Genomic DNA, 22,815 nt, shown 5'->3' on the forward strand with positions numbered 1-22,815 from the left:
CTCAGCTGTGGTTGTTGAGAATACCATGTAACTTACACATATCTCAAGTATAGTTAGGGGTTACAGAGTTAAGAGTTTCTTTTAATAAATTTAATGATTAGTCTGACTGTTTACTAGGGCTATGCAATTAGGTAGGAACGACACAGAACACTAAGTAAATTATTTTAGAAAGGCTTAGGAGGCTTCTTTTTACTGTCCATAAAGTCATCTTGTGATTTCTTAAAGCAGCTACGCACAAGGCACCCACATATTTATGGAGTGACTTAAAGATCCCGCGGTTTGCGATTCTCGCAGGCTGCCTTGGACCTGAGTTAGAGACTGGCACCATTCCCGCACGCCTCCTTCAGGCTCACCACGTTTTTCATCTGCTTCTGTGGCTCCCAGGAAGCAGCATCTTCAGCTGTTAAATTTACTTTTACGCCAAATGATCCAATAAATAAACTCCCCAATATGGACTATTTATATTTATGCTCACTTTCAAATAACGTGTATTAACGTCTGCCATCCTCTTAAGGCCCCAACAAGAAAGGAAACCAAATCATGAGTTAAGCGTTAATTTTCTTAGCAACTTGAAAAGATTAAGATCGCCCCTTGTAGATTCTGGACCTTTGGACTGCAAAGGTCTAAGGAAGGAAAACCAACGAAAGCACACGCAAGAGAAACATACACCAAAAAGCCTGATTAGTTTCGGGACATGCATAGAATAATTGTGCTTACCAGCTTGAGAGAAAGCTTCACGTAAAAATTGAAGAGGTAACAGGGGAAAAAAAGAGAGAGACAACACATCAGAAGAAGAGGTATTCGGTCAGTTGCACTGTATTAACGTAACACATAAATTCACCTGCCGCTTGTGAAAATGACTTGCAGCGGATCTGTGCAAACGTTCACAAGAGGGGCTGGCCCTGCCAAAACCTTCCGTCAGCTGCTATGCTGCCAGAGCAAAGAATAAAGATAGAAAAGGAGAGTTTCTGCCCACACTTCTGGATGGGTCACATCAGCCTGGACATAAGCTAAAATAAGTTTGCAGTGGGTGACACATGCTGATAATAAAAGACAAAAATAATCACATAGCCTTTTTTTCACCATATTTCACGTGGAAAGTTTTACTCATGGGGGGTCTGAAGAGCAATTATGTTCACAACGTACAAGAAATGTATTATCTTGAGGAACTCTAATAAATGCAAACACTGGCATTTCTCGAAGGCATGAAGGCAAACTCTGGAATGGGTGAACGGGTAACCAGGAGCTGGAAGTTGCTCCATCTGAAGGATCCAGAAAGCCTGTCTGCACCAGGCTGGAGGCAGGACGACTCTCTCGCACCGCTTACCACCCCCTGCACGGTGGAAGGTATATTCAGAGGCTCTCCATCCATTCTGAGCCCTACTCATGGGGCTTACACAGCACTTAGGGAACTAACATGAGTAGCTGGCCTGAAAGTTACTGTTAGGAAACAGAGAGCCGACTATCAACTATCCAGGGGTACTCCTTGCTATGGATTTCCTGACAATTACCAGGATACAGCAGGCGCAATTTTGCTGGCCCTGGCGATTAGCACAGGTAGAGCGATGACTGGACATAAAACAGATTAAAAGGCATCTCCAAATTAGAAAAAAGAAACATTAGGTTTTTCGTTAACAGGTGAGACATGCTCTTTGGCTGGAAAGCAGCGTGTTGAGAGTGCGGTGCGTTTTTACTTAGCTGTCATCAATTCTGAAAGTTCAGGCAGCTGTAGTAGGGTCAAAGATATGTTGGAGACAAAGTACCAAAGAAAGCACCCTTGGATTTTAAATTGAGAGTGCAGGGTGTTGAAAATTCCTTAACCAGATTTAAAAAATCTTATTCTTATGATGAACTCAAAATAGACACTTCTTTTCAAATAGGCATTAAGCTTGTAAAGAAATTGCCCCTATGGGGAAAAAAGCCTTGAAGGAAAGAAGCAGCGAGACAAAACTTTTGGGGGCACGGGGTATGTACGGCACACTCCTGACTGTTCTTGGGGCCCCTCCTGTGAGCCTTCGCACAGATCGGTTCGTCACGTCTTCAGTTCTTTACAGACAACACTCAGGGTGCACAGCAGAAAACTTTGCAAATACCTTCCCTACAAAGCACACTACCCCCTACAAATGTTTTCTCACACGTTATTGTCTAAATGCGGCTAATTCAAAGACCTCACATTTGAACTCCGTATAATACCTGTTCTCTATTCGGCTCCTTCTGTTACTTAGAGGCATATATCAATTATGTATTCTCTCTTACGCATTCCAAAAGAAGAATTCTAACATAAAAACTAACAGCATAGGAATATTACCACTTCATAATAAAAACGAGTCATTACGATTGAAAATAAATCCGAGTACCCATAGGAATTAGCGGATTTTCAAGACCAATCCGATGTCCTGACATGGACAGTGATGGGTCATCTATAAGAAACACCATCACGCGATGCGGTATTCTTGTAACGATCATACACGGGTTTTCGGTCTTAGGTTGTAAGCCAGCCAGTTAGATCATTTAACATTAGCAACCGAATGATTTCAGAGAAGACTTGTAAAGATTGCATTAAGTGCATTGCGAGACATCCGAGGAACTAAAAAGCTGTCAGTTTCAGGCAACAATTACGGAGCCTTGGGAGCCACATAGGTCAATAACACATGAGGGGGACACAGAGCCAGCGGGTCCATGTGTTACTGCGTAGCCACAGGTACTAACCTCAAGTACGAAGAAAGGGGACAGTGAAAATAAAGATATAAGTAACCGTGTTTAATTAAGGGCCATGCAAAGTCACGGGACTCCTCCAGGCCCTTGCTCATGCGCCAGTGACCGTTTTGGTTCCCCAAGCTTCATGGCATAACCCCCTTATGGATCCACCTCCTTCAAACGGGGATGTGGGTCCTCGTCCGAGCTACACAACTGCCATCTGTAAGAGTGTCCTTCTCCCAGGACCACGCTCTGCAGCCGCGTTTATGGGTGAGATTCTGCCCTAAAATCACACCCATTGACATCTTCTCAGATGGCAGTCACGATCAGTGAAGAGGGGGCAAAGCCAAGCTCAGGCCATTGGCATTTTGAGGAAGCTTGGTTGTTTCTTGGGAAGTTGGTTCCTTTTCCCACCCAAGCTTTAGATGACGTAGCTTGGGGTCGAATTTATACTAATAATGAGGCCCTTCCCGTGTCCAGGTCTCCCAGTGGAGAATTTCGTTGCCAGGTCCCCAGTCTTGGTGCTGTCATAGCGGTTAGTACCCGTACCATGACTGTATGCCCTGGCCGTCACAGGTCAACTTACAACATAGTCCCTAGCTTCAAAAGCATACGTGGGTTTCCCTATCGTCCTCTTCATGAGTTCTTTGTGAAAACAGAAAGACTGAGTCTGCCAATAATCAGCAAGAGAACAAGATAAAATAAATAAAATTAAAGTAACCATAAAATTGTAACATCTGACAAACAATAGGTAAGGGTTTTCCAAACCTTTCGATCAACTCCGATGGGATTTTTTCATGCCATGAACTTGAAAACATGGGGAAACTACATCCATATTTTACATTTAGAAGACCCTTGCCCAGACCAGAAAGAGAAATCTTAATTTAAGACAACAAAATTACATTTGTGAATTGCAAACGGAGACCATACTATCTAGGTTCATTTTTCCTTGACTTAGGAAATGGTTAATAGCGCTCAGGTGGCATACTTTAGAGACGTTCAGTGAAAGAAAATTTTCTTACAGATGCCAACGATTCATGACAAAAACCATTTTATCCTGGTTAATTATTTAGACACAAAAGCGGCTACGCTAAGAAATGTCTACATAGGCTTTATACATTCGGATAACAGGAACAAAGGACTGAGACTGGGATCTGAAAGCTGCAAAACACAATAAATTAAAAGATGTGTTAAAATCACAGATCTATCATTCTAGGGCACTTTTGCTATCTTTGGCACAATAGTCTTCAAGTTAAAAAGGAAGAATGAAGCAAGTATAAGGACAGTATCATTTTCGTCATGGGCCCTGTAATCCGTGTACCTTCTGTGTTGAGACTGCTTTAAAATCAAATTTATTTCCCCAAACTTCAGATTTGCTTTTTATTTTTGAACTTCCTAATTTTACTTCTGTGATGCATTTCCTTTTTCTTTTCTTTTTTTTTCTTTCTTTTTTGTTCACTTCTACTTCCTGAAGGAAGGGACCTCAAATCTGACCCTCACTAAGAACAGGCTGACCCAAAACGAAGGAAGCAGAAATGTGTTTCTATTCATTTACTAATTCTTCTAGAATGTGTACGTGTGTGTGTTAACTCTCAGGAAAACACAGCACTGAGAAAAAAAAAATTTTTTTAACCGAGTTTTTGCTGAGCACAGATTTAGAGAGTAAGAAATAAAATTCATTTTGCTAATTACAATTTTTAAAAAGAGGGATTTTCCTTTAACTCATCATAATAACCCGTTTCTCATTTCACTGTGTTTAAGGGTTATATTTTTCCTAGCCATCTTTCCTGTATACTTATTGATTACTGACATTCTTTGGTCTTTTCCTAAACATTTAGAGAACATCATGAAACACAGATCAGGAAAACCATTTGCAACCAACAGACTGTGTAGTGTGGAGAGAATGAAACAGACACAGAAACAAACGTAAACGATCACAGATGTTCAGCATACTCCACGTGAGATTCCGAAAGACCATGCAGAGGTACTTACTAGAAATACAATAAATGAGTGCTCCGTAAAGGTTTTGCAAGTGGCAGAGAGATGGGTTAACTGACGTACAGTTAACGTAAAACTTTAGAGTGTCGCCAAAACACCCTGGCCAGATGTTGGAAATTCTTCCATGAGCAAACGGGATGGCCGGGGAGTTTTAAAAGCCAGCCTGACCTAGCTGGGAGCTGAGATCTAATTATAGAGCTCGACACGATCCATCATCCACTTCTGAAGCTACACTTTGCCTTCTAACAATGGCTGTCTTGAAATCTTGAGGAAATTACATTTCTGATTCTTAACCTGATCTGCTGGGGAACCTTAAGACAAGACAATTTCACCAACTATGTGTATTCTTTGCATAAAATGTTGAGATTCCCTTATTAAAGGAACTCTGCATATAAAGAAATGGGGGGGGGTTGTCCCTCATTCTATTTATTTACTTACTTTGAGAATACGGAACGCTTCGAGAATTTGCGTGTCATCTATGCGCGGGGACTGTGCTATCTCCTCCGTGTCGTTCCGATTTTAGTACATGTACCACCCCTTGTTTTAGTCACGGCTATCATACCTTTACATTCTTTCTTACCCAAAGGAAGGGAAGAGTAAAAATTACGTTTGTACGAGAACATATCCCATGACCGCTGGATCGCAGTCCCCACAGGTCGGGATAAAAGACCCTCCTGGGTGTGTCAACACACACACACACACACACACACACACACACACACACACATCTGTCTACTCCTGATCGCCATGCCTCATTCTTCATAATAAAGGATATTTGGGGGTGGCTTAGGCTACACTGAGCAGTTAGCTTTATTTGCGAGGCTCCAAATGACTCTATTCCAATCTTATAAACCAAACTGGTAACTCCCTTTGGTTACTGGATCAGTTGCACAAAACCCTGTGAATCTGGCACAGGGGATCATAATTCGAACGGGAGTCTAAACAACATCCACTCGCGAGTCAACTACATTCTAACAGACGCTCCCTGAGCGTGGATGTCACAGAACCTCACGATGAGCGGGATCTCTGGCTTTGCCTCTTCCTAACTTCATCTTTCTAGACCTCGGCTTTCTTATCAGTAAAATAAGGGTGTCTTAGTGCCTAGACTCACAGGGCAGTTGAAGAAAAGTCAACGACCCCACAGAACGGAGTCTGGTACATTGTAAGTTCTCGATAAATGCCAAGTGCTTATTATCTCAGCCTCTGCAGATAAATCTGACATTAGTCCTCTTCCAGCCAACAGGGATTTTATCACCATCCTATATGTTCACCAACAGCCAAAGAAACCACTGTAACCCCGTGACGTTTCCCCTTCGAACCCTGAGGCTTAGCTCAGAGAGAAGTATCTTCGTGACACTCACATTATTTCAGCAATTATCAAGCAAATATTTTCTGAGTATTCAGTGACTCCCAATTCCTCATCTCATATGTCGCTGGCTTTGGAAACTGAATCTAAGCTTCCTTTTTTGGTAAAATCAAGGTAGAATAGTAATGACTGAGATGTTTTTAAAGGGAAGTGGAGAAAAGCCTTTCTAAAATGTGCTCGAGACCAAAAGGACTCTGGGCCGGCTGGCTGGCTTTCTCTTCTTCTTTCCATCCCTTCTGCTTCCTTCTTTCTTCTCTCCTCCTCCTATTGGGGTTCTTCTTTGTAGCTACAGTGAATCCCAGATCCTTACTGTTTCATGTTATGGGGAAACACAATGGATTCATTCACAAACAAAATAAGTCATGCAGAACGACACATGCACCCAGAGCGCACGAGAGAGACAGGATTCCAGAGCAGAACTTACCCCACGCTTTAGGCTCCGGAAGCAGTGGATTTTGGGTTTGGAGGTCATGAACTCGTTGAAGCGATGGGAGAGGGGTTCCTTTGGCTGCTTGGGAGACTGGGGGCCGTTGGGAACAGCAGAGGGTGAGGCAGAGGCAGGGGGAGGAGGGGGAGGCTGATGGGGGGATGTTAAAAGGGACATAAGCTACATGTAAGATGGAGCAGTGACAGAGTAAAATCAGAAACAAGAAGATAAGACACAAAACAAAAATAAGCATCAAATAATATTTGAAATCCAAAGCAAGTAAAACACAAACGATTAAATATTTAGGCCATGGTCCAAAAGAAAACATGTAGAATATGACAAAAGTGGAGGTTTTAGTAAGTAAGGCAACGGAAGAGGAGCGAGAAATCTCCGACAAGAAGCTCATGCAGGCTGTCCCATGCAAACTACATTTCCGATCGGTTACTAAGCTCCGATTAGTTACTAACTGGCTACACCAGTTAAGGCCAGAAGGGTAAAGATTTCTAAACCACCTAAACCACCAGAGCTTGATGAGAGAACATAAAGGACCTCAGATGCCAAGGTTGTCAAGACAGCAAGACAGTCTTTGAGAAATTAAATATGCAGTTATTCTCCAGAGAGCGCAGTACTGCTGCCTTGACCACACGTGGCACCCAGGTTCACGCATGCACCTACGTACCACGCCACCAAAAGAAAACACAAAATGTTCATGGAGTGTTAACATGAATTCAAACACCAAGTCATTAGCCCGTGGAAACGATTTCAATCAGAGCTGCTGATAAAGTGTTAGAGAGATCCCCCGCAGCGCCCCCTCTCCCAGCCGAGGGGACCAGGCGGCTGGCGGACTTAGCAGTGAAAGGCATGATGGGAAATGGCCGAGAGGTCAGTAGAGGTCAGTGTTAGTGTGGGTGACACGAGTCAGGTGGCAATGCATCTGAAATAAGACAAATGGCCATGGCAAAGGGACCACCACCAAAGAGAAATCATGGTTTAAAATAAAACAGCACACTAGCTCTCTTCCGCGTTCTGTGAACTACAGGCTTACGTTCTTAAGTTTTGTTTTTTTGTTTTTTGTTTTTTTTTTTCTTTTAAGACTAACAGAGAAAGTCAAAATCTCACTTTATAAAACTCATTTCACACTGGGTCCAACCATCAGTACCTTATTTTTTTTGATGAAGGGCCACAACTTTCCTTTGGATTTGCCACCAAACTTGAGCTCTGGTTTGCCTTCTCCTCGGGAATTCGAAAGGCTGTTATCCGACACAGTGCGTTTCATCGGCTGAGTGTAATCCTCAAATTCAACGTCCCCCGGAGGCTCAAACCCGGACTTATAAGCTTCTATTACCAGCTGGGAATCCTGAAATTACATCCATCACACACGAATGCATTCAAACACGTGCATATACTTTTCACACAACGAATTATGATGGCCTCATACAGATGTTCTCATAAAGAATTATATCTCTATAGTTATCTAGAGAATTATATCTATATTGATTAATAACAGATTTTTTTCTAGTAATATTTTTATCATTAGAAAGAATTATTACTGTTCGTAAAGCTATATGTCTAGCTGAGATGGGAAGATCTTCTCAATAACCATTTTTCCACAGTTGGAGAAACAAATATTAAGTAAGAAGGACTTTGCCAAAAGCAGAAAAAAATGGGCCACTGTTACGCCCTTCCCTTGAAAAGTACAGGAATACAAAGTCTGGTTCTCACCAGGAGTTCGTAAGGCAATTTAGCACACACAAAGTCCAAGCAAAGAGTAGATAATCTCTCTCGCTTCTTTGGTTCATTGTGGCTCAGGTATATTAATTTATTGCATGATTTTTCCTTATGGATGCATTTGTTCATAGATCTTCCCCCACTTACATGCAAGCTCTCTTCTGTTTTTCCTCCACTGTATCCCCAGACCTAGAAGGTGCCCGGCGAGAACCGTGTGCAGTAAATGTTTGCTGAATAAATCAATGACCCCAATACCTACTCTAGGCTGTGATTCTGCTAGGAACTCTGGGTGCTACACCTTCTCGGGGTCGGGCAATGTAGACAAACGTATAAGGCAATCACAACCATAATGTCATAGAGAGAGAGAGAGAGAGAGATAGAGAGAGAGAGAGAGAGATACATAAAGTATTAGCGGCACACGTGATTCGTAGTAACATTCAAAGTCAATGATCATCTGACTTAAAAAAAAAACTAGAGAAGACAATCTGGAAAGATCTCACTTCTTTAAGACAAGCCCACATTTTGGGATGTCATAGCTACTTTGGTTACTCCTTACTTTGTAGATGGGCCACCGACTGCTGATTGTCTTCCAATAGCCAACTCCCTTTCCTTCTTAGGAACAGGAACCCTGATTTTAAGTTGGGCACCTTGCCACCCACCTAAAGGCTTCATTCCCCAGCCTTCTGTGCAGCACGGGGTGGCCACCTAAGTTTTGACCTCTGAGATCTCAGAGAGGTAGACAGGATGGTGTGTAATTTTTTTTTTAAAGATTTTATTTATTTGTCAGAGAGAGAGAGAGTGAGAGAGAGAGAGCCCAAGCAGGGGGAGCAGCTGAGCAGGGAGATGGATGCGGGACTCAGTCCTGGGATCATGACCCAAGCCTAAGGCAGAAGCTTAACCGACTGAGCCCCCCAGGCACCCCTGGTGTGTAGGAAGACTCTTTAAAGGGACGGCATGGCCCCTTCTCTATATTCTGCTTTCTGGAATTTGGATGTGATGGCTGGAGCTCCAGAAGCCACACTGAGTTTGAAGGTCACACATCAAAAGCTGTGAAGCAGGAGAAGCCCGAGTCCCTGAGAACTTACAGACTTCTGTCCGTGCCAGGGCTGGACCCTCTGCCCACAGACGTCTTTTACGTGAGAGAAAAGACAAACCGCCTTGTGTGAGACACTACTGTTCTCGTTGCATGCAGTTAAATGTATGGTCTACAGATCTACAAGCCCAGGTGTGCCAGTGACTCACTGATGTGCTCTAATGGAAACACGGTCATTTGATATAAATGGAAATCAACCATACATAAATAAACCAGTTTGAACTTTTAAGTAATCATGTGATTCTGAGACTGCATTAAGAGGGAGAGGGGACATCCGGTTTGTTGGAGGAGAGGGTAACAGACCTGGGAGCTTTCTGTCCTCCTATCCCATTTAAATAATTATTCGATCATCTCTTTCAAGTCTTTGCTCAAATGTAACTTCTTGGTGTAACACCCAGACCCACCCCCTTGGGGACTTCTTAACATCCTTTCCTACCTCATTTTCCCCCAAACGCTCATCCTGTTTTAACACTCTACATAAGGTTCTCATTTATTTTGTTATTGCCCGTCTCTGACTTTAGAGCTGTGCCTGGCACTTGTGAGTGCGTGAGTGAGCGGATTCAAACATGTGCCAGAAATGGTGCTTGTTCTAGAAATAAAAAGCACAAGGTTGTGGGGGGGGGGGCTTAAGGGAAAGAACATAGGTTTGGAACCAGATAGACCGAGGTTCTCCTCGGTGGGTTGTGGTGAGCACACCACGCATGGAAGGAAGTAGGTGGTCAGTAAATGTTCAGGGAACCATTTCATAAAAATACCATCTACGTTTCTCAAAATGAAAATTTTGAAGGAGGATGTACCATCAACTAAACGTGAAGAGGTAGAGACAACGAGCGTGTGATCAAAGGAAAACCAGAATACAAATAGCAAAGATCAAAGCAGCAAGACCACAACTAACTTTGCTAGGAGCTGAATTTGCAAAAGCAGATAAACTTGAGACACGCCTCGAGAACAGAGGAAGGGAACGTGCAAGGAAAGATGATCTGAGGGATTAAGAAATATCAGACCCTTGAATTCTCAAAAAAGAGCATGAATGAAACATTCATTCAAGTAAACACCTGAAGGAGGCTGAGGGAGTGAGCCATGCAGATATCTGTGGGAAGAATCTTCCAGGCAGAGGGAACAGCATGACAGGAGCACACTCGGGAGTTTTTGAGGAATACGAGGCAGGCCACTGCCAGTATAGCACTGGGGAGAATACCGAATAGGTGACGTCAGAGAGATAAATGGGGAGGGGGGGTGTTTAGATAGTTCAGGCCTTTGAGGCCACAGTGGCTTTGACTTTTCCTGTAAGACAGAAGCCCATGGAGGGCTCTGAGCAGAGGAGACACATGATCTGACTCATTGTAAAAGAACCCCTCTGGTCTCTGTGTTAAGAATGGGTGGGGGGAGCAAAGGTAGGGAGACATTAGACATCTCCTGCAGTAATCCAGGCTCTTCCTGCACAATCCAACTGGACGGCGATCTTGGAGCGGGAGGGTAACAATAGAGGTGGTGAGAACTGTGTGGGTGCTGAATGTATTTTGGGGGTAAAGCCCATAGGATTAGCTAATAAATTAATGCAGGTGTCAGAAAAAGAGGGTATCAAAGATGACTCCAAGATCCGTGCAACCAGAAGGATGGAAACGCCATGATGGAGACGGTGAAGACCATGGGAGGTGCAGGTTTGGCAAGACAGATCAGGAGCTCCATTCTGGATATGCCAAGCTTGAGGAATGAAGCAGACAGACATCCAAGTGGAGAAGCCACTTGGCAGCTGAATGTATGAACCTGTCGTGGCGGGGACAGGTCCAGGCTGGGAATGTAACATGTGTGATTCAGAGTTGAGATGGGACTTAGTGCTCCAACAGTCTATGGATCACTCCAAGGACCGAATGTGGAGAATACACAGGTCCAAGATCAAAGCCCAGGGGTACTCCCAAGTTAAATGGTAAGAAAAAGGAAAACAAGAACAAGCAAAGGAGACTGAGTCAATGAGGAGAAAAGCCATCACAGTATGGTTGCCTGGGAATCAAGTGAAGGAAGAGCAGGTAGGAGGGTGGTCAAGTGGGGGACGGTGCTGCTAATAGTTCAAGTTCTTATCCAAGAACTTGAATGAAGACCTAGAAAAGACCCTTGGATTTAGCAACATAAAGGTCATAGGTGAAAACGAATGATCAGTGATAAAATGGGAAAACAAGGTTCCCACAATGGGACAAATATCCTATAAATCTAGGTGCTCACAATTTGCTAGATAAAACTGATCAAGGGAAACCATCGTTCAGACATGATCTTGTAAAATTGTGAAGTTTCAAGGAAGAAGACATTTCTAAGCTTCTAATATAAGAAATTAAAATCAGGCTTGTTTCAGATTTTAATCAATGTCCGAAGTCAATGAGGCTTAGGAAGAAAGTCAAGATTCAATAGAGGTGAAGGCTTACCTTATAAAACTCACTATTATTATTTTCCTTTAAAAGACCTCTCCCCACAGTCATTGGTGACTGTTGGCATTTTAAACAGGGTGATGAGACAAAGCCTCACCAAGACTATTTCTTGATCTCCCTCCATGAGCCAGGCATCTATGAGCCACCAAAAGACTTTGTCCGAGGGGCGTCTGGGTGGCTTGATCAGTAAGCATCTGCCTTCAGCTCAGGTCATGATCCCAGAGTTCTGGGGATCGAGTCCCACATGGAGATTCCTGCTTAGTAGGGAGCCTACTTCGCCCTCTGCCCCGCCCCCTGCTCGTGCTTTCTCTCGCTCTCTCAAATAAATAAATAAAAATCTTTAAACAAATAAAGTTAAAAAAAGACTGTCTGAAACTGAGGGGCAGAGATGTCCAAAATTGATGAAGTAATGGTGATAAGAAGATGGAAAACTGGACCACATGGATACATGACCAGTCACATGTGTCTCAAACAAGTCATGTGTTCAGCAAAAGGACTGTCTCTCTTTGGACATGCTTCAAGGAGATAAAACCATCAAATAAAGACATGCTCAGCTTAAGGAAAGGATGGTTTGATCACTTGCGACTACTTCTTGGCACAATGTAGTTTTGTGGGGGAAACATCACTGATTAAGAAGCACCAGTAATTTCCCCCCAAAAAGTTAGCTGAAATCACTGAATAAGGAGGCTCTAGGCAAACAGATGTTAACAAAATAGAGACTGAGGAATCCTAAAATCAAAAAAATATGCCTGCTACTGGAACTATTCTTCCTACAACACTTACCATCTAACACATTTGGAAGTATTTCTGCACATTGGGTCGATAACAATTTTTTTACACAGATGGCCTTAAATATGTTAGTACACCTAAAATGTCCTTAGAGCAATGAAGAATCTATATGCTCAGATATGTTCATACAGGAAAGACCACTTTGATCCCTTGCCTAGACTCATTTTAAGATGCTCTTATGACAAAGAATACTTATGACATCGCTTTTTGTTAAATATTTGATTTCGCAAGTTAAAAGTTTGTAAAAGCCTATGCTGGTGTCCTAGTTGCTATTTTTGTTGAGGGAAATAGGTTTCAAGGAAAGGAACCCACATGAATGACACGGGCCCTAAGTAGTGTCCTCTGACAGAGACGACTGTATCCGGAAGGGGACATGTGGCAACACCCAGAGACACTTTGACTGTTACAACCCAGGGAAGGGTGCTATTGGTATCTGGTCGGTAGAAGCCACGGATGTTACTAAACACCCAGTCGTGCTCAGGACAGGCCCCTACAGTAAAGAATTATCTGGCCTGAAATGTCAACAGTGCCGTGAAGAACCAGATCCCAATGTGGGGAGTTACTCAGCCAACTGACAGGAAAACACTTCAATTTAATTCTGCAATGTCTCAGACTTACCTGTGTTTTCTGGAAAAGAAAGTTGAGAGCTAAATCCAAAACACCGAGGGCCGAACAGAACACTCAAAACTGGTGTTACTATTGCTGCAAAATACTCGTGAGCACTGGAAGCAACTACCCATCGCGAGATGATTCAATGAGGTCACTGTGGATGGCGGCGAAGAAATAATGGAACCAGAAATCCTTCATTCGAGATGAAGTCCAAATGACAATACTTACATTCTTCTGATCGATGGATTCAGCTGCCTTTACTATTTCATCCAAGCATTTCCCAATGATCGGAATCACCTGCCGGTCAACCTCCGCGTAGGTCTTCATCGATTCCCCGATCCGCACTATCCTCCTTTCTTCCATCTCCTGTATTTTCTGCAACATTAGATTTTTTAGGAAATTAATTTGGTCCACTGCGACTCACGGAGGTTGTTTCCAGCAGCACTGTCACTTCAAGCAAATAGTCTGGGATGGAAATAGGCCAATCGGTAGGGTTAGAGCTACACAATCATGATGATTATTGCCTCCATCTTCACCAGCTCTACACATATTTTATGAGTTGTGGGGCTGTCCAAATGTATACTTTATAGGATTCCATTCCAATTTCAGTGAGAACCCCAAGCTCAAGTGCTTTTATCATTGACGCCGTTTGGTGATACATTTCAAACATCTCCTCCACCTTTGATTGGGTATTTCGCTCTACCAAAAGCCTGGTGTTGGTTAATGGCCTCAACCCAACACAGGCTGAGATGTAACTCGTGTATCTTCCGTCTACAAGCTGGAGGCTCTTGTTTGCTGTGTGTGTAGACACTAAAAAGCAAATACTTATTTTTTTCTACAACTGGACCCAAGTTGTAAAAGATTCCCAAAGTGGGAGAACACGTCTACAACTTTTCTCATGCCATTTCTGACAACTTAAAGTACCCAAAAGAGAAACAATCCAAAGAAAAGGACTGTCATTTATTCAAATCCTGTAACTGTAGGAATTCTGCTCGGACTCCTAAAGTTAAGTTGGCATTTTATAATCCGAATGGTCCTTCTAGCAAAGAGGGCACTAATCTAAGAATTGCACTTCTAAGACTGGCAAAGAAAGGCTGCAAGGGCAAACTCAGGACACCTGCAAAGGTCACTGATTAACCTTGAGATTAACAGTATATTTCATCTTATTGCCAGTCAACGCTTGATCTGGACGCTTTGTTTGTTTGTTTGTTTGTGTTGATATGTTTTTTTTTTAAAGTAGGCTCCATGCCCAGAGCAGAGCCCAACATGGGGCTTGAACTCATGACCCTGAGATCAAGACCTTAGATCAAGAGTCAAGTGCTTAACAAACTGAGCCACCTAGGAGCTCCCTGGATGCTTCAAAAGTGACTTCGGTTTGAGGAAATTTAGAATTTTGTAACTACTCAGAATATAAGCCCAATCATGATTCCCAAGCCACGTGTCTCTAAAGGCAAAGCCAATCTGAGAGACCTGAATTACTTACCTGAAATATGTTGGGGATGTGAGTATGGTAATATTCGTGCTGCTCGTGGTTGAATTTCTGGAGAATTGATGAGTAATCTGCTTTGCTGTCCTCTGCCATTTGGTGACGTGCTTGAGCTTGCTGTCGCGCCTTGGGGCAAAAAATGAGAGTACCCCTATGTTTACATATAATAAGAGCCTAGAACTGCAAACCAAAGGGATTTGCAGTCAAATTTACCTTAAATGTGTTATATTTAGCAGGTGTTATAGAAATTGTTTAGAATTTGAATTTAGTTTAGGTAAGGATGAGCACCCTAGTTTTTCACAAACCCTACCATTCTCTATTGTCTTAACTTGGCATTACTTTCTAGTTTGACACAAGAGTCCCTATTCTTTATTGTCTGCACTTGGTCCGATTCACATATTTATGTTACCTAGATGGTGCTGGTGGGAACCTATGCTCATATATTTTTATAATATGTACATATATTTTATAGGATATATATATATATATATATAGCTTTTTTTTTCCTTAAGGAGGGGATGGGGGAAATCCATAATTTTTTTAAAGATTTTATTTATTTATTTGAGAGAGAGAGGGAGGGAGAGCAAGCACACAGAGGAAGAGTGAGAGGCAGAAGCAAGATTCCCCACTGAGCAGAGAGCCTGACGCAGGGCTCGATCCCAGGACCCTGAGATCATGACCTGAGCCTAAGGCAGACACTTAACCAACTGAGCCACCCAGGAGCCCCATTCCATAAAAATTTTTATCCAATTCTCAATGGAATTCATGAATTACAAAGGCATAGGAACCCTGATCTATATGGACCTAACACTCTCACGATGTTTATTATTATTATTTTAAGTAATCTCTACTCTCAATGAGGGGCTTGAACCCAGAGATCAAGAGTCGCATGCTCCATGACGAGCCAGGGAGGCACCCAGGTGTTTACTTTTAGTATATAGTTTAAAGAAGTAGCAAATATGGCACCCTCTTTGTGGTTTTTGTTTGTGTATGAGTATGCGCTATTTTGTGTTTTCCTGCATTGATTTTCTCCTAAATAATCAACAATAAAATGCATACATTTGTTTCTCTCTTCTAATTCGTATTTTGGTTAATCACACACCTACATGAAAGGGGCAACTGTTGATGAATTGCAGAATCGATTTTATTTTTTAATTAAGAAGGCCCCACACCCAACGTGGGGCTTGAACTCACAACCCCGAGATCAAGAGTCACACACTCCACTGACTGAGCTGGCCGGGCGCCCCGGCAGACATGATTTTAAAGCTTGAACAAGAATGCCTGTAAACTCTGAAGTCATCCACAAATACCACTGATGGTTACGCTGGTGATCCCACCTTGGATTCATCTAGCGCTTTGGAGATGTCTTGAGAAATATGGCCTCCTGACTCTCTAACACAGTCTGAAGTTCATGCAGGGCAAAAACTACCCCCTGCCCGATGAAGAGGTGGCTTGGCCTGCAGGTGACTTGGCCAGCTACCACACCAAGCCAGAAACACAACAGGAAAAGGGCCTTGTTCCAACATAACTACGGGAACTTTCTGTTTCTTTGTTTTTTGTTTTGTTTTACCAAACCCACTCATTTTTTAAAAGGACAAAAAAGAACACGGACATGTTCAAAAGTCACGTCAATGCCCCACTTTCTGTCTGAACATCGGTAGTGCCTACCATCAGATTTTCTGCATCTCTGTGTTCTTTATGGTTTCCTGCCTCCGTGACTTGGAGGCTTCACCTGATTTTCACTTCCTTGACACGTTTCACTCATCTGCCTGTTGGTGATCACCACGCCCAGCGTGGTCATTCAGAGCTGCCTCCTTCATTCTCTTCCGGAACATTTCTCAGACAAAGATTAACGATATAAATCTTTCCAAACTGATTTCCTTACTACCTGAGGTTCTTTTAGTTTCTCAAGGCCTTTAGGATCTCAAAACCATTTTTATCCACTTCTCATCTCCCCTTGGTGACTTCGGCGGCCATGTTCTTCCTCTCTGTCGGCTTCCTGTTAACTCCCTTCCCGACCATATGCTCTGGCTTCCGCTTCTAATGTGTCCACTAGTAAATATGTTAACCTGGTCCCCAAAACGTGAAGTCCCCAGCTACCCTCGAAAATCCATGCCTTTCCAGTATACACGAGCCCTCCTCTGTTTAAATAATTGCTTTCCCACCTCCGTGCATACCATCTGTTCCCCTAATGCTTCCAACACAAAAAGCCTTTAACTCTTTCAATTACTTAGAGTTTTATCCTGGATCACTTTGTTATGAATACGAGAAAGAAAAAAAAACCCCAGGAAACTCCCAGGTAGACCTCAAATTTCTAAAAGATTCTCCATTCCATTTACAAACCTTCCTCAGAAACAGTCTTAACGAAATTCAAGGGGGGGGGGTTTGTTTCCTCATATCCTTTGTAAATGAAAGTAACAAGTAACAAGATGGGGTCCCCTTATTTATTTTGGAGAAATTATTCTAACTCGGTGAATTTTTAAAATAGCTTAAGCTCTGAAACAGAGAGCAGAATGTCATCATTATGCATGTGTATGTATGTACGTATGGACACGTACACACACACACACACACACACACACACACCACGAACAGATACGAGCTTCCTGACAATAAACCCATCATACTAAGCACGGAATGCTTTACTCATGAGAACTGGGGGCGCCCTGCCGGAGGTAACCCACCAACATCTGGTTGGAAGTGGCAACGATCCTCTCCTCTCAGTTCCCCTAAATCTCTAATAATAATGTGTTCACTTGGGTTATATAATTGCTTTCATAAGCATATTAACTCATAATAGTTTCCCGATGCCCTTTACAAGCTTTACCCGCGGTGATCCTGAAACCTAACTGGGGACCACTAGATGGGAACCGTAGAAGCTGAAATCAGGAATGACGCATAAAACTCCAGCCCTGGAACGCTAGCTGAGTAGAAGAAAACAAATCAGACATACGTCAGAGAGAACGAGCCTACCTTTTACGTGAAAGAAGCATGATGTCTCTGGGAGTTTTTCTTGAATGCAAACGTGGACATAGGTTGCAAAGTGTATGTATTCCTATATAGTCTCTGTAGGCATTTTCCTACAGTTTCTCACTCCCCTCACCCCCCCTCACTAATACGATAGAGAAGCACTTAAAAGCAGTAAAATATTTCCGCACATCAAATTCTGCAAGGCTGAGGCAGGAAGACAGGACGGTCTTGTTCTCAATCCCAGCACTCAGCTGCCTTGAATTAATACCCACTTTTGAATCCTGGGCCCAGAAATGTGCCATTGTTCTGACCAAGTTTTACTATGGAAAATCTATTTTTGTTTAGTAAGCTGTTATGTTTATTTTGCAATAAAATCTATTTTTGTTTAGTAAGCTGTTATGTTTATTTTGCAATAGAACTTAGAAGGAGTCTTTCTCTAAAACTAGCGTTGAGTCAGTTACTCATTACAAATACATTTTTAAAAATATCTTTAAAAGTGCTTTCGAAAACTTGTCCGGAGTAACTGGTAAGTAACTAGATATTTTAGAGAGTGCGTCTCCCAGTCTTAGGCTAAATGAAGATCATGAAGATCAGTCTTTCTCGTCTCTGTTTAAGTCAGTCTAAAAATAGTGACTATTATCTTCAGGACGTACTTCCTTCCCAAGCCAGACCAAAAGCTGTATCTTGCAATTAAAGTTCTCATTCTAAGAATACAAGACACTACATCTTATAGCAACATGACTGTAGGGCAGAGGGAAGTTCAGAGGATTTTTTTTTTTGAGTCAGTCATAGAATTTAGAGAAAATATTCTAAAAAAGTCCAGAATGACCACAGTGGCCTGAGGCTGTAAATCACAGACATCTTTGAATACGCGCTCTAGACCACTTTCACTGTCAATCAGAAAGCCTGAATTTAAACTTCAGAATTTTTGACAAACCCTTGGGAATCTCCCCAAATAAATCCAAACAGGCCTATACTGCTTGAGCGTGACTTCACCGGCTCTTCACACGCCCCCCCCCCACCCCACCCCCCCGCAATGTTCTATGGAAATAAAGTTGGATTGCCCAAAAGGTCAGAGTTGCAGTTTCTAAATAAAGAAAACAATAATTTAGAGGCTGAACTGCCGCTTGATGCTTCTAAGTCCTAATGGGTTTAAAGATAAAAATACTGTAATCCATTTAGTTAGTTAAATTTAGACTAATTAGCATTGGCCAAAATGCACGGCGACTTCCTGTTCAGTTTGGTGTTTTTTTTTTTCCCCTTAATATTTCAGATATTAAGGGAGAAAACAACCCCGCTGGCTGAGTCTCAGCTGTCACGAGCAGAGAACAGGAGGCGTACTAAGAAACGTGCTCGCTTTCATGTGGGGCACACGGTTGCTTTGCTTAAGAAATTATACACACGTCTTTTCTCGGGGTTGCTCAAGGCTTTTGACCTTTTCACAAAAATGGGCCAAAATGCACTAGTTCCTTTTATATATTTACTGTAAATAAATACTGAGATGTATTAATTTTTTGAACATGGCCTCAGACCTCCCACATGTTGATAGACACTGCTGTTCCTTAAGTGATAAAGGAAGCATTTACGGCAGCAGCGTTCAGAAGTTTCGGGGAGCCATTTTTTTCCTTTGTTGAGAGATGTGATAGAACACATTTAAAAGGCCCGTCCTTTACTCCCCAAAATCGGGGGACAGCAGTGAGGAATAATTTACAGTTACCACTGGTAGCTCAAACGACAGTAAAGGTTCTCCCGGGCAGCTGTACTTTGAATGTTTTATTTCATCATTATCATGAAAAGAAACCAACTGTATTTTAGGCTGGACGGAGAAGGGGGCTAAATCGAGATTTTATTTGGCATTCATGATTTTGCACCACTGCCCCAGGCTGTCTATAATTATTATCCAAATAGCTGGAGATCAGGGGCAGCTCCCCCCGCCAATTCCGGGATCCAGAAGGGTTGAGAAGCCTGGACTGGAGGCACGGCAAGGATCCAGCAGGGCTCTTGGCTCCAAATTCACCCCTCTTCAAACTACCTGAGCCACTGACTTAATATTGTGGATAAAACTGGGGTGCCTGGCTGGCTCAGTCGGTAGAGCACGTGACTCCTGATCTTGGGGTTTGTGAGTTCGAGCCCCATGTTGGGTGCAGGAGAGGTGACTTAAAAAACTAAAGTCTTCAAAAAATATATTTTGGGTAAAATTAAACTTATAAAATTTAATAACCTGGGTTATCTGGCCTCTCTGCAGCTTTAGTTCTTTTTCACCTGATTACAAAAATTTGCTTGTTGCAAATAATTCCAATTTACAGAACAGTGTGGTTTAGAAAGTAAAAGTGCCTGCCCATTCCACCCTCTGACAATCACCGGGAACGTGACAACCTGGAGTCCTTAATTTGTGTTCTGTGAAAACACTGAGAGCAGATAAGGCAGGCTAGGGCAAGTCACCGGAAAGTTCCAGAAACACAGCTGCAGTTATGCCACTGAATGACACCAGCACATTACGACGATCCCCAATCGACAGCTGGCACACTTGGTGACTCTGAGTGGCAAGGAGCTCCGACCACTAGAGCACCCTTCCTTTGGACGCGGCCGGGTTAGTGAGAAGCGTGCACGCTTTGGCAGCATATAAGGGAGGAAGGAGCCACTGAATAGTCTGACCTATTTTCTACGTATTTTTGAGATCCCTAAAAACAGCAACTGGTGGAGAATCCCTGAAAACTCTAGTTGGTGTACTGGATTTCTCTAGGACTGGTCAGTGAGTAGGAGTAAAACTCATCTACCCTAGTCCTTGACTCAGCAATTCTACTTCTGGGAATTTATCCTCAGGAAATCATTTCATTCATTCATTCATTCATTCATTCATTCATTCATGTTTACGTTTATTTACTTTTTAAGTCCTCTCCACACCCAACGTGGGGCTCGAACTCACAAACTCCAAGATCAAGAATTGCATGTTCCATGGACTGAGCCAGCCAGGCGCCCCACTAATGAAATCACTTTAAATGTTCACAAAAGATATCCATCACAGTATTATTTATAATAGACAAGAATTTGAAACAAATGCCCAGTAATGTCATTGGTTAAACGTATCTCATATCCTTGATGGCCTAAGGTGCAGCCTATAAAAAAAAAATTGTAGAAGAGTATTTAATGATTAGAGAAAGTGAAAGCCGTATGTGATTTAAAAACATTTTTTTAAGTTTCCAAAACAGTATTCACAGCATAATTTGATTATTGTAAAAATAAAACATTAATAGTGATCACTTCTTACAAGAGTGATTAAGGAATATTCTATTTCGCCAAAAAAATTAGTTGAAGAAACAAATTCTAATGCTGAATTCCAGAAACTTAAAAACTGAAGAGGTATGGCTTGCCTTTGAAATCCACAAAGAGAAAGAAAGAAAGAAAGAAAGAAAGAAAGAAAGAAAGAAAGAGAAAAAGAAAAAGAGAAAAAGCTCTAAAAAGATAAGGCAGTAGGAGGGATACTAACAAAGGAAGAGATGAAAAAAATTCTCTGTCTGGAGCAATGTTGTTGTATGATAAACGGCATTGTTTAAATTTCCCAGCAAACTGTTGCCTCTAGAATACATTTTCAAATTCAGGACTAAGAATGCATTTAAAAATTCCTATTCAGATGGAGTGCTGGGAGTTTTTGTTGGAGCCTTCCAGGCCTGGGACTTGCCAAAACAATGAGTCTGTCTTTGATAAATTATAAAGGCAGCTAAAATACAAAACAGAGAAAAACTTCAAAATAAGTTAACCAAAGAAATATGCTTGAAATATTTCAGCAATTTCCTGATTTTTTTTTTTTCACAGTCTTAGAACTTCTAGCCCCAGGACTGTAGGTTACTTTGGTGCAGAGTCAGTGAAACAGAAGGAGAGAACAGGGGAAGATAGCAAATGAGACCAGCATCTCAATCCCACACCAGCCATTCAGTTGCTAAACAGTTTTAAGAAAAGGCCTTCTGTTCCCCTATACCCTGGTTGCCTTATTTGAAAAGTAGAATTTGAAATATCTATTTACTCAAGGTGAGTGACCATTTCTGCTAAGAGAGAAGCCAATGCTGATATTGTTCATCCACCGCCCCAAGTAGGCTGGACAAAAATTCGGTATGAGCTCAGACAGCTCGGTAAAATATAAATCATGGTCTCCAAGACTTGTCTCCCTTCTCTTCCCTGGTTTCTTTTTTTTTTAAAGATTTTATTTTTATTTATTCGACAGAGAGAGAGACAGCCAGCGAGAGAGGGAACACAAGCAGGGGGAGTGGGAGGGGAAGAAGCAGGCTCATAGCGGAGGAGCCTGATGTGGGGCCCGATCCCATAACGCCGGGATCACGCCCTGAACCGAAGACAGACGCTTAACCACTGTGCCACCCAGGTGCCCCTCTTCCCTGGTTTCTAATGCACGGTCATTGGCCAGAGACTTGCGTGTTCAGTTGTGGCAGGGGAGAAACTGATTCTCTCTTTCTCTTCTCCCTCTCCCCTTAACAACTGCCCCCCAGAATATGACACTCACAAGGTTGCAAATACGTACAGCTGAAAATGACAGCCTGGATTCTAGAAAGTTAAAGCCCAAATGATCATTCTCTGTGGCTGTGGTGCTGTTGTGAAGAATAAAAATACTGAACACAGTTCTAGAAAAGATACATTCCTCGGAAGAGGAAAAAAAATAGTCCTGTTACATTCCCCAGGGAAAGAAAAGAAATACAGCTTCCTGTTCTGAAGAAATCTGATGTGTTTGGTGGTAGGTTAGCGGCTATGCACCCTTAGTCCCCAAGTCACAAAAGATGTTTAATCAGTAAGGTTTGATACTAAAAATCTTCCATGTGGCATTCAGCATATGTCATCAATGAGTTAAAGACGTAAGACCATACGCCCTTTATTGTAATGTCGATGTTCATTTTTCTGTTTTTCTTAAGCTGGGTGACACCAAACAAAACTTCTCTAGTGACCAGAGAAGACAGCAAGGAAGCTTGTTTAAGTCTCAGGCTATGGGGCGGAGTGAGGAAGTGCATCCTCTGAGAAACAAAATCTTAAGCTTGTATGTATTATACAGATGATACAAGAATACCCAACCCAAGTAATTAACATAAAAATTAGTCCCAGGTTGTCTGGAAGAAACCAATATAAAGCGTTGCTGGGTTTCATATAATCCTGCTTTTATGAGATTCTCAGAGAAAAAAACCATCCCTATTGAAGACACACTCATATGAAAAAGACAATAATAATTATAAA

General features: G+C 42.2%; 1 protein-coding gene and 1 non-coding gene across 4 annotated transcripts in view; both read right to left on the reverse strand.

Moving 5' to 3' along the window:
• The window catches only part of FNBP1 (formin binding protein 1), a 133,218-nt gene that overhangs the window by 18,521 nt on the left and 91,882 nt on the right, over window positions 1-22,815 (reverse strand). For 2 of the 3 annotated variants that reach the window (XM_040632066.1, XM_040632065.1), the window contains exons 7-9: window positions 14,611-14,739; window positions 13,356-13,502; window positions 7,648-7,845 (exon numbers count right to left, since the gene is read on the reverse strand). In XM_040632066.1, the coding sequence (XP_040488000.1) occupies window positions 7,648-7,845; window positions 13,356-13,502; window positions 14,611-14,739 (474 nt within the window). Of the gene's footprint in view, window positions 1-6,485; window positions 6,669-7,647; window positions 7,846-13,355; window positions 13,503-14,610; window positions 14,740-22,815 lie in introns of all 3 variants that reach the window. The other variant, XM_040632064.1, reaches the window with a different exon arrangement.
• On the reverse strand, window positions 5,137-5,246 carry LOC121103193. Its single transcript, XR_005835346.1, has one exon. It is a non-coding gene; the product is annotated as a U6 spliceosomal RNA (small nuclear RNA).

The sequence above is a fragment of the Ursus maritimus genome, unplaced genomic scaffold, assembly GCF_017311325.1.
Source record: "Ursus maritimus isolate PB19 unplaced genomic scaffold, ASM1731132v1 scaffold_17, whole genome shotgun sequence".
Lineage (NCBI taxonomy): Eukaryota > Metazoa > Chordata > Mammalia > Carnivora > Ursidae > Ursus > Ursus maritimus.